Source organism: Nansenia antarctica (assembly GCF_963989245.1).
Source record: "Nansenia antarctica genome assembly, chromosome: 8".
NCBI classification, from domain to species: Eukaryota; Metazoa; Chordata; class Actinopteri; order Argentiniformes; family Microstomatidae; genus Nansenia; species Nansenia antarctica.
Window position 1 is genome coordinate 40895417 of NC_137678.1, and position 12500 is coordinate 40907916.

The 12500-nt window shown below is 47.2% G+C and overlaps 1 protein-coding gene across 1 annotated transcript in view; it reads right to left on the minus strand.

The window, feature by feature from the left end:
- Positions 1 to 300: 300 nt before the first annotated feature.
- usp15 (ubiquitin specific peptidase 15) overlaps positions 301 to 12500 on the minus strand; it is a gene marked incomplete at both ends in the record, with an annotated part of 24902 nt that continues 12702 nt past the window's right edge. Inside the window, 15 exons of the mRNA XM_080537584.1 lie at positions 301 to 597; positions 935 to 1023; positions 1856 to 1959; positions 2841 to 2990; positions 3971 to 4086; positions 4633 to 4703; positions 5464 to 5763; positions 7393 to 7505; positions 8383 to 8571; positions 9008 to 9102; positions 9372 to 9455; positions 9806 to 10030; positions 11662 to 11820; positions 11984 to 12157; positions 12467 to 12500. The exon at positions 12467 to 12500 is cut by the window's right edge and continues 111 nt beyond it. Coding sequence (XP_080393710.1) covers positions 301 to 597; positions 935 to 1023; positions 1856 to 1959; positions 2841 to 2990; positions 3971 to 4086; positions 4633 to 4703; positions 5464 to 5763; positions 7393 to 7505; positions 8383 to 8571; positions 9008 to 9102; positions 9372 to 9455; positions 9806 to 10030; positions 11662 to 11820; positions 11984 to 12157; positions 12467 to 12500 — 2200 coding nt within the window. The remainder of the gene's footprint in view (positions 598 to 934; positions 1024 to 1855; positions 1960 to 2840; positions 2991 to 3970; positions 4087 to 4632; positions 4704 to 5463; positions 5764 to 7392; positions 7506 to 8382; positions 8572 to 9007; positions 9103 to 9371; positions 9456 to 9805; positions 10031 to 11661; positions 11821 to 11983; positions 12158 to 12466) is intronic.

Here is a 12500-nt window from a genome sequence, read left to right on the forward strand (position 1 = left end):
AAAAAATCTAATCTAAAGAAACGTAAGTAGAGAGTGGACACACTGTCACCGGACGGGCCGCAGAAGATGGGCCCTGATTGCTTAGCGTTCGAGGATTCCAGGCAGCACAGTCTTTAAACCCCTCCGCCACCCCCCCCACCCCCGCGGTTCTACCCTGCTAGCCCGTTCGTTCTGTGTGGTACTGGACTGGACTGGACCGGACCGGGCCGGAGTGCGGCTCGCTGCGCTGCTGTGTGTCCATATGGCTTTGGATGAATATCCCCTGTCTCCTGTCTCACCTCTCGCTCTCTCTATCCCGTCTCAGTTGGTTTTCATGGTGACATCGCGACTCGACTGCTCCTCTTCCTCCTCCTCCTCCTCCTCCTCGTCCTCCTCCTCCTGGTTGTCATTCTTATTGTCGTTGTTGTCGTCCTCTTCGTCGCTCTGTGCCGTGGCTCCCTGAGCCGAGGTGCTCCTCTTCCTCTCCTCCCCCTCTTCCTTTCCGTTCTCCTCCCCGTTCTCCTCTTGCTCTTCCTCCTCTTCACGGTCCAGAGCGAAGTAGCCTGTTCCCTTCACCGTGTCCTGGCGCTGGTAGAACAGCACGTATCCTGCTTTGGACTGGAAACACACACACACACACACACACACACACACACAAAGACACACACACACACACACAAAGACACACACACACACACACACACACAGAGAGCGGAAGAAGCGTTACTCACCAACACAAGATCGCCTGACCTCAACACAGTTAGCTACAGTACTCAACACAGTTAGCTACAGTACTCAACACAGTTAGCTACAGTACTTTTACAAACTCCCCCGTCAGTGATAAGACACTACATTACACAGTAAAGTAGGTCTAGATTCATTGCGCAACACGACTATAGCCAGGCGCCGGGCATCGCCGCGGCGTCTGATGTCTGACGTAGCCTAAGGCACTCACCACTATTTGATCATCATTGGCAGGAGATGCACTGCTGTCATCAAAGTTGTACCACTTGTCGTCGTCCTTGTTCATGGCATAAGCCGTATCTGAGGGTGCCAGAGATAAGACAAGTCATTAACCAGACAATCTGACTCCACTTCCAAGGCTGCTCTCATATAACAGGAGATGGACTGTCAGCGGAATGTCTCTCTCTCCGCGGATCAAAACACTGAAGTCACTGTGGATTAAGAGAGTCTGTTAAATTACTAGAACAGTGATACTTGATCCTGGTTCTGGAAAGACGCAGTGGGTCCAGTTTTTTTTTTCAGTCCCAGCCGAGCGGTGTTATCCACGTTGCACTACGGAGCGCTATAGGAGATCTTTTCTTCCTGCATGCGATAAGACTGAACAACTCCTCCTCCGGCTGGCTGGAGCAGGTGGAGTGGGAGTCAGGCTGGAGGAGGTTAAATCCCAATGTATGGAAGGTTTCAGATGACTATTAGGTCTTATATTTATTTCCTATTTTTTTATTAGTCTGGTCTTGATCTTTTCACACCTGATAGTCCGAATCGACTGATCTCCAAGACCTTGATGAGCTGAGTCACTAGTCAGGCGTGTTTTTGTTGGGACGAAAAGCCTGAAATCACTGTGGCTCTCCAGAACCAGGATGGAGGATCGCTGGACTGGAAGGACGTTAAACATCAATGAATCGATCAATCGTTAAACATGACTCGGGGCGCTAGTGGGTTAAGCGTCGACCACGTAACCGCAGGGTTCCCGGTTTGATTCCAGCCGTGGACATGTCCTGCATGTCATCCCTCCTCTCTCTCTCACCCTTCCTTCCTGTCTAAATATCTACTGTGTCTGTCAATAAAAGGAAAAATATGAGTGGGACTGCCCCATTCAGAAAAAACAAAGAAAGAAAAAAACATGACTTACAGTGCCCTCCTCCCATCCCTCCGTAGTGGTTGGACACGGCAATGAGGTCATAGCGGCAGGGCCCGGCGTGGGGGTTGATGAGGAACTCAGACATGTCCAGGTCCCTGGAGGAGGAACACACACAGACCACTCATTATAACACAGACAGAGACAGCCTCTCCCACAGCGCAAAGTGACTTTAAAAATACATTTAAAAGAAATATATTATTTTTCAACCTTCATAATTTTTTTCTTCCTTTGAAGTACAGCTAGTGTCCTGTCCAGGGGGTGTACTTGTACATCACGCTTGTTCACACTACAGTTAAGTAGGCATCCTACTATTGTGGCTCACACAATGCATGCAAGGCTCACTTACTTACTTACTTACTTACTTACTTACTTACTTACTTACTTCTCTTCCCTTTAAGTACAAAGAGAGTACATGTAGGTCAGATAGAGTTAGAGAAAAGAGACTCTACCTGGGAAGTGACTCTACCTGAGGGGGAGGTCGACCAGGAAGTGACTCTACCTGAGGGGGAGGTGACTACCTGAGGAGGAAGTGAACCAGGAAGTGACTCTACCTGAGGAGAAAGTGAACCAGTAAGTGACTCTACCTGAGGGGGAGGTGACTACCTGAGGAGGAAGTGAACCAGTAAGTGACTCTACCTGAGGGGGAGGTGACTACCTGAGGAGGAAGTGAACCAGGAAGTGACTCTACCTGGGGGGGAGGTGACTACCTGAGGCAGAAGTGAACCAGGAAGTGACTCTACCTGAGGAGGAAGTGAACCAGGAAGTGACTCTACCTGAGGGGGAGGTGACTACCTGAGGCAGAAGTGAACCAGGAAGTGACTCTACCTGAGGGGGAGGTGACTACCTGAGGCAGAAGTGAACCAGGAAGTGACTCTACCTGAGGAGGAAGTGAACCAGGAAGTGACTCTACCTGAGGAGGAAGTGAACCAGGAAGTGACTCTACCTGAGGAGGAAGTGAACCAGGAAGGGACTCTACCTGAGGGGGAAGTCGACCAGGGAGTCCAGTTTGTCCCTCATGTATCGGCTGTAAGAGAAGCGCTTCAGATGGACCACCAGCACCGGGGGCAGGGACCACAGATCCAGCTTCTTAGTGGCCTGCTGGTGCTCCTTGCAGTTGGGACAGTACCTGAGACCACACACACAAACACACACACACATACACACGATGGAGAAATATCAGACCAACACCAGCTCAAAATAGTCTCAAGCGGGATAAGTCTACATCCATTCACCAATCAGTCAATGTCTTACTGCGCTGAATCAAAGTCCATATGTTGCATGTGGTGTAGTGCAATTGTGCTGTTCTACTCCCAATGACAACATATAAATGGCCTTTGGGCATTGGGCATCCAGGGTAGGAAGTGTGAAGTATCACACAAGAGGGTGTGCTGTTATACTGAATATCAGCACAGCAGTGATTTGGTCATAGGTACGAGGCCGCAGGCCGAATACGGAAGATAATCACAGCCCTGAACCGAACTTGAACTGGACTGTTGCCAAGCAACCTGAAACATTATTAGCTGATATGAATTCTGGGTCCTGCATTACATTCCATGAACGGCTAACCGGAAGCTTGTTGGCGGTTTAAACCAGCATAAAGTCCAAGGTAGCTGCTAATACTGGAGAGCTCCCCTCTAGTTGTCCAGATGGGTCCATAAAACTGCCTTTCCCTCGTCCTCTTCTGACGACCATTCATAATTTAACTCGAATGTTATTTGTGGAAATACATCCATCTTTGCAGTGCAAAGTTTGTTACAATCTGATAGATAACGACCGTCAATGTAGCCTAGCCTAATTAACAGTAATTCAAGAGAACACCTGAGTGATACATATAGTTAAAAGTCCCAGTGCTGTTATTCTCTATATGAGCACTCAAGGAACGCTCCTCTTGTCCAATCAAATTACTTGGTCGGAACTAGCTGTCGTATAATTGTAAATTAATAACATTTCCATTTGATCGTTAAACAAGATTCTATGGTGTGTTGCACAATGTCTTGACAGCTGTGAGACAGATTTCCAGAGAGTGGGACAATAATGTTTTTTTCAGAATCAATATCTGTTTGTTCATCAATCAAAGTAGTGTTTCCTCCTCTGTCTCCCCCTCACCATGGGTCCTCGGCCCCCAGCTTCTCCTTGGTGGTGAACAGCTCGATGCAGTCTCTCAGCTTGAAGTAGGCTTTCTTCTGAGGTTTATACTCCATGCTCTCGTGCTTCTCAAAGTCCTGTTCACAGTCGAGAGAGAGAGAGAGTTCTTTTTGTACTTTTTATTTGCGTCTTTGTGCTTGCATTGTTGTGATTGTATATATTGTGATTGTATTGCCTTTTATTGTGATCTTAATCCATGTACAGCACTTTGGTCAGCGCAAGTTGTTTTAAATGTGCTTTATAAATAAAGATGACTTGACTGACTTGACTTGAGAGAGAGAGAGGGGGGGGGGGGGAGAGAGAGAAAGAGAGAGAGAGAGAGAGGGGGGGAGAGAGAAAGAGGGGGGAGAGAGAGGGGAGAGAAAGAGGGGGGAGAGAGAGGGGAGAGAAAGAGGGGAGAGAGAGAGGGGGGAGAGAGAGAGAGAGGGGAGATAGATATATAGAGAGAGAGACAGAGAGAGACAGAAAGCATAGTTATTAATGATGCTCATGAATATCTACTTAGGGGATTAAGAGGCATGCCGTTTAATAGGGAGATGGATATGGTTAGATACAGTACATTAGGCTCATTAGGTTTCTATGAGGGATTATAGGTGTCACAAAAGAGGACAGGACAGTCTTACCTCGGTGACGCCCTCGTCAAAGTATTTCTTCTTGACCTCGGGTTCCCAGTCCAGAGAGAGATAGGAACGATCTGGACCAGAGAGAGAACAATACCATCGGTCCAAACATCCCAAAACAGCTCCATTCAAACACACAGGTCATGATATGAACCATTCTACAACAGCATGGTTGGATACTGGATTCTGATTGGCTAGCAACAGTGGTAAATATCTCAACAACCCACTGTTCAGACCGCATTTCCAGTATCAATGCGCCTCCCAATCAATCTGATTAAGAACACCTGTGCTGACCTACCGGTACAATGCAATGGTTGATCTTTTGTTTATGGGACTATATTCTGTGGCGGAAGGATATATGTATTCTGAAATGATTAATGATTGTAAATACATGAATTTAATGTTACAACTGTGTATTTATTTTTTATATTATGTGGTGGCTGTTGTAGAAAAGCAATTTACCATTCGAGGGCGGGGGTTGTGGACTGATTTACCACTGTACAGGGTTTTTCGGCACACACCCCCTTCCTCTCATGGTAAATTGCTTCCTTTTTTAATCTATATAGTTAATCGTTAATTCTGTTAATTTTACCGCTGACGGTAGCAAGTGTCGTAGCACACGAAGACGCGTGCCATATCAACGCAAGGCCCCCGGTTCGATTCCGGCCATCGATACATCCTGCATGTCACCCCCTCCTCTCTCTCACCCATCCTTCCTGTCAATCTCTCCTCTCTCTCACCCATCCTTCCTGTCAATCTCTACTGTCTCTACCCCCAATGAAGCAGAAATGCCCTAAGAGCACATTTAACTAAATACATCAATAACTAAATTACCGCTGAGTCTGAGGTGGCCCTCGTCGAACCGGATCTGCCGCGGCTCCTCCTTGATGAAGCTGAAGTCCGTCTTCCCCATGTTGTAGAACTGGAATGTGAAGAGCCGCTGGGTGTTGTGCTCCGACGACGACGACGGTGTCGTCTGGTGGCCTTTGGCCGAGTTCTCCGCCGGGCCGACCCCGTTCTCGAGCTCGTTGTCCCCGCCGCCCACGGAGTCCTCCGATTGGCTGTTGTCGTTCTCGGAGGGCAGCTCCTGGTCCTGACTGGACTCGTCGTCCTGCTCGTCCGTCTCCATCTCGCCTGGAACGGCAGGTCGGAGCAGCCCGTCAGCTTGGGGAACTGCTTTGAAATGTCTGAATCATTATCGGATCCGTGCGTCTTCAGTCAAGAGTACTTTGATGCTCAAACTGTGTCTTTCTGTGTGTGTGTGTGTGTGTGTGTGTGTGTGAGTCTGTGGTGTGTATGGGTGTAGTGTGTGAGTCTGTGGTGTGTGTGGGTGTGGTGTGTGTGGGTGTGTGTGTGTGGGGCGTATGTGGGGCATGCGTGTGTGTGTGTGTGTGTGTGTGTGTGTGTGTGTGTGTGTGTGTGTGTGGGGCATGTATGTGTGTGTGTGTGTGTGTGTGTGTGTGTGTGTGTGTGTGTGGTGTGTGTGTGTGTGTGTGAGTCTGTGGTGTGTATGGGTGTGGTGTGTGTGTGTGTGTGTGTGTGTGTGTGTGTGTGTGTGTGGGGGGGTGTGGTGTGCAGTGTTTCCCCTACAATTGCCTTGGGGTGGCGGGCCGCCTGCCCAAGAAAGAGGAATTATTACGGACGTAGACACCAAACATCTGACAAGCAGGCTAAAATATCCGCTTTTTTTAAATGCACCCAACCCGAATCTGGCGAGTGGCAAGCCCATGGGCTCGTTGGTAATGTTAGTCCGCCAGTAGTCTCACATAACCAGACCATCTCCACACTTGTGTCTCGTGCGACGCAAGAGAGTTTTTGCAGGGTGGGATGTCTGCAGATGAAAGTAAGCAAGTTGAAACGTTAGCAAATATAATTGCTGAGTGTTCTGACAGAGCAAGTTGCTTCAAATTGGTCTTTATTATTGTGACTAGAAAGTGTCTGATTAATAGTTCTATGGTGTGAATAGCGTCAAAGAACTAGCACGCTAGCTAGCAAGCTAGCTCAGAGGTGATGAGATGAGCTAGTCTGCTGCACACTTGCCAGTTAAAGAGCTAACTGGATGCACTTTATTATTTTACTTAAAGTAGATATACAATCTTTCTTATTCTGCTAGAATTGGGCTTTATGGTAATACCATAATGGCATATTTACAGTACGTGGACAGTGAATTGAAGCATTGGAAATGTCTGTTTTTTATAGATGGACATACGATTTGTTTTCAGGTGAGAGAAAGTCACAATGACATTATCTGACTGCATTGCCCACAGCAATCCAATATTCAATTATAATTATGTTATAAATTGATATGGATAAATGTATACCTCTTATTAGATTATAAATACTCTGGTTGTTATGTTTGCCTTTTGGTTGACAGCAGAAGAGGGAGAGAGGAGGATAGAGAGGGAGAGAAGGAGAGAGCAGGATGGTGTCAGCACACCAGAGAGAGAGAGAGCAAAGAACCAGGTGAGAAAGTGGACAGGTAGTCAAGACAACATAAGTAAGTAGCCTTGAGAACCAATGGTTCTCGAGCCTAATGGCCCACAGGAGCCTATCTCGGGGGGGGGGGGGGTGGGGGGGGGGGGGTGGTCCATGCCTCGGTCCATGCCACCCCTCCAAGGCAGCAAACCTAGGGGAAACACTGGTGAGTGTGTGTGTGTGTGTGTGTGTGTGTGTGTGTATGTGTGTGTGTGTGTGTGTGTGTATGTGTGTATGTGTGTGTGTGTGTGTGTGTGTGTGTGTGTGTGTGTGTGTGTGTGGACTCACTGGGTGAACCCTCCTCCAGGACCCCATTCGTGGCGTTGCCGTTGACAGCGTGCTGTTTGGAAGACTGTGGCTCCTCACACTCCTCCACCTCAGTGGCACAGCGCACAAATCGACTGAAACACACAAAATGACAATAAATGAGTATTCCCTACACACAGAAAACATATATATCTTCCAATTCCAGGAGTTATCCAACATTAACATTACCATAATCCAACAGAAACAGAATGAACATTTTCGGTAATTAGCAGACGCCTTTATCCAAAAGCGACGGCAAAAATATTTGTAAGTAAGTTAATCATCTATCCATCAGTCATTGAAAGAAAATGGAAATGTAATCTATCCTAGGACCAGGGGCCATTGGCAGTCCTAACGCAAGAAGATTGCACAATGCTACCTCATTCAATGTAAAATCTCCATTGAAGATGCTGTTTAGATGCTGTTTAGTGTTCCTAATAACAGTATTGTTATTGGTGGTTTAGTTCTTATTATTCTTTTCCTTGCTTTGGTCAAACAGCTCAAAAAGTCCCTGACCAAAAATGCTATGAATTTGCATGCCACAACAAGAGAGCATCAGTAACTATGGCAGAAAGAATGACCAAGATTAGACCATAGGTGGCGCTATAATAACTAACATTAAATCATTAACTTCAGAATGCTGCCATTTCCACCCCGTTAGATGAAAATGTATTAAACTTGTTTCATATGTGTCTTTCCTTATGGGGAACATATTTGCCTCATAAGAACCCATAACGTCCGCCATGATGGATTTTTCTTAAAATCAACTGCAAGTCCGATTGGTCCAAAATTGTATATGAACATGCGTGGTGCACGTCTCGCTATAGGGTGTTCAAGGATAAGAGATCCATTCCAAGATATCGGAGAAATTATCGGAGAACAATTAATGAATTGAATGAAATGCAGTTTACTACATATAAGGTGTGAGTAACAGGATGTGACGGAGGTGGGTGGTGGACGGCGGCGGCCTACCAGAGGCGTGAGAGCAGCATGTTGTACAGCTTGTCTTCGCTGAGTGTGCGTGGGACGGTGATGAGGAAGGGCTGTCCGAACAGAGGGGTGCTGGTGTGGTTGTACCCAGACTGCTTGTACTTCTCTCTCAGGTGGACGGGGATCACCACGTGGTCCGTGTCCTCCAGCCTGTTCACCGCCACCTCGAAGCTACGCACAAGGAGAAGGAGAAAAGGAAAAACGTGGTCTTTTATGTGTCTTCTTATGTATTTTTAATTTCATTTATTTTTATTCATTTATTCTTTCATTTGTTTGTTTGTTCGCTTGTTTGTTTAATTGGGTAATTCGTTTCGTTTGTACAGAAGGAGAAGGGCGTGGCCTGTGGTGGTCCAGTGGTCTGGCACCGCGGGTCTACAGTGCACACATATGCCCATGTCGGCATGGGTTCGGGTCCGGCCCATGCCCTGCTGACATGCCCTCTCCTCCATACTTTCCTGTCTACCTTCACTATCTCTATCCCAAAAAATGGAAAATATGAGTGGGACTGCCCCACTCAGAAAAAAATAACCTTTAAAAAAGAAGGAGAAGGAAAAAACTTCTTTTCATTCATTCATTCCTTCATTAGTTTCAGTGTAGAACCACTCACACATAGATGTCGTCTCTCTCCATGATGCTGCTCAGGTTCTCGTTGGTGGCGAAGATCCGATGGAAGCGGTGATTGTAGATGTCTGTTACAATCATCTGTGTTGACATCAGAAGGTATATGATTGGATTAGATGAAATGGGTACACAATTACAAGTACATTCAGGGCCGGTTTCACAGACAAGGCTTAAGACTAATCCTAGACTTAAAAAGCCTCTTCAAATGTAGGTTTTCCATTGCAAGTGTGATTTTAATCCTGGATGAGGCTTAAGCCTTGTCTGTGAAACTGGCCCCCAGTATGCTAACTGAAGACTTAGAGAAGCAGTCTAGCTCAATGGGGTTCTAAAGAGTCTGGTGTGGCTCCTACCTTCTCAGCAGGGATATCAGAGAGGCTGGAGAGTGAGTTACACAGGTCCGATATGTACCCCACCTTGGGCACAGTGAGTTTATACTGAAACACAGAGAGGGGGGGGGGGGAGAGAGACAGAGAGAGAGAGAGAGAGACAGACGATTAGATTGTGTCGAGAGTCTCCTAACATTATCAGCCACTATCAGGAAAATCTGTTGCTTCCTCTCCCTGCTGCTTACAGCCCATCTTGTTTCATGAACTGATGTGGTGAAAAATCTCACTCCAAATCTAATCCCAATCAATCTAGTGAGGGAGGTCACAGAGTCAGTCTCTTTAACAATCTGGTCACTAAAGAAATTAGTCCAGGGCCCTGTTACAATAGTTTAAAACATGATTGAAGATTGGAACAGGGCCCCCCTGTACAGGTGAGAGGTCACACAGGGGTCAGGTACCTGGGTGGGTTTGGCCAGGGCATCCAGCCTGACGAGGTAGACCTCCAGGGTGCGCTCCTTCTTCATGGGGAGGGGCAGGGTCAGGTAGCAGAAAGGGTCGAAGGTCACCGAGACCTTGGAACACACGGGGCACACCAGGGTGGACTTGAACAGGCCGTGGAAGATGTCCACGATGATGGAGTCGTTCCTCTTCATGTGGTTCTCCCACGCCTCCTGTGCGAGCACCTGGCGAACAGAACAGCCATCACCATGGATACAGAACAGCTATCACCATGGATACGCCGTCTCTTACTCCTCAGGGTTCGACAGTAACGCTTGCCCGATTTTTTTACCTGTGTGCAGGAAGAACAACAGACGGCGCAGGCGCCAGACCAGACTAGATGATCGTGGAGTGAAGATATTATCAAAGCGTACGCGCCTGTCGATCACCCGTCGCATTGCGTACGCTTTGATAATATCTTCACTCCACGATCATCTAGTCTGGTCTGGCGCCTGCGCAGTCTGTTGATCTTCCTGCACACAGGTAAACATATCCAGGATCCAGCAGCATCGTCGGGCTCGCGCAAACAAACCCGGCAAATGTTTTACTTGCTCCGGGCAAGCCGGCAAGCATTACTGTCGAACCATGTTCCTCTCAACGTGTTCAACCGTAGAACACCACAGACCGTTTCATCACATGGAACAATACTACTGGAACATATGGAACAATAATATCCATTTTAGTTAATATGAGCATTGTGTAACAGATAGGCGTACAGTTTGCTCCTGAAACTTGGCATCTTTTAGCCTTCACAAGTGCATCAATATCAGGCGTCAAATCCCGAGTAGCAGCCAATTTCAGGATGTCATTTAAGTGCTTGTGTGTCAGCCTCGAGCGCAGCTTTGTTTTATTGATGCTCATTACAGAGAAAACGTATTCACAAAGGTAGGTAGTCCCAAACATGCACACAACTTTTGCAATAAGGGCTGTCAATTTGGGGTACCCTGGCAAGAGATACTGAATGTGTCCAAGCATGCAGAGGCAAATTTGTCCTTCCAATCTGAATCACACTGCAAATGTCACACTGTAAATTATTTCAAGTTGGATGTCGACAGGTAGATCAGAAGCCTTGACTGTGAATCGCGAGCGAAAAAACTGTGAATTCTGCCTCGAGTTCACCAAACACCTGAAACCGTTGCTCAACCCCCCCCCCCGCAAGCAATCCCGTAATCTTGTCATGATTCATTCATCTGATTCATGTCAGCATTAACTCCGGCCGCACGCACATCTTTCTGACGGGGGAAAATGAGCACGGTCACCACTTTTTGTGACAGTTGTGTCTCCCACAAAGTCAGCTTCAACTTGAACTGCGCGTATGCTGTCATAATACTGTGTGACAACTTTTTTGCGGCCTTGCAGCATTTTGTTCAGATTATTGAAGTGCTCTGCTCCGCCATAAATGCTAGAGGTCCTGCAGCCATTCTGGGGATTGAAATTCCAACACTGGTTTGCCCTTTTTCTCCATGAACTGTCGGATTTCCTCTCGTAGATCAAAGAAACGCTTCAGCACAGCACCTGGGCTTAATCACCTTACTTCTGGCTCGGATTAAATTAACAGTTCCGACAACCACTTCCATGACGTGATCCATTTTTAACGACTTGACCGTGTTGTGTGCGACAAATTCGAAAATAGCAGTTATTGAAAAATTGCAGTTTAGGTCTTCTCTGTAATTTTTACACTTTGCAAAGTCAGTCATGTTTGACACCCCTGCTCTAAAGTCTTTCGTCAATGTGAGGAGTCAATGTGAAAGTCATCAACACTGACTGTCCGATCGATCGATTGATTGATTGGAGGAGGGGCACAGCAGCAACAGACCTTGTCAGGCCTGCTGTCAGCGTCGATCATCTGGATGTAGGGCTTCTTCCTGATGCGGTTCAGGTCCTCGTGGAGGCCGTCCAGCAGGAAGGCCAGCAGCTCGTGGGAGTCCTGCTGCTGGTAGCCTGAGAACTGGGGGGCGAAACGGCCCACCTGGGTCTGGGGGGGGAGCACACACACACACACACACACACACACACACACACACACACACACACACACAGAGAGAGACACAGACACAGTTTAGCAAAAGAGAGAGAGGGAAAGCGGCTGAGCTCCCGCGTAATGCTAATTCTAAGGTCACTAAAGTAAAGTTGTTTACCTTGAAAGGTCTCGGGGTGACGTAGCTGAACTTCCCAGACCAAACCTGTTTGATAAGATCAGCGTAGACTTTGGCGATTTCTCCCTTCATGCCCAGGGGGTTGTCCTCGTTCAGCTCATCTGTGTACTTGTCTTTCAGGAAGTACTCGGTGAGCGGAGGTATATTGCTTAGACACTGCGTTGGAAATACGGGGGAACAATGTATACATGTAAACATAAACAACAAGCAAAACAAAACAAACCAAAAAGCAGGCAAATAATTTAGTCAACCATGTCTGATTATCAACGAATAACAAGTCAGCAATGAATGAAAACTGAAACAATGAATCTATAACAACAGTGTTGAGGAATGAACCATCCAGGGCCTTTAACCATTCCATGACGACAAGCTGTTCTCCCAGTTCACAAGTCTCACAGTTCAAAGTTCACAGGTCATAGTTCAGAGGGGGAGGGGGAGGGGGGTGGGGGGGGACGTGTACAGTACCTGGACTGCCGAGTTCATGAAGCAGGTGTTGCCC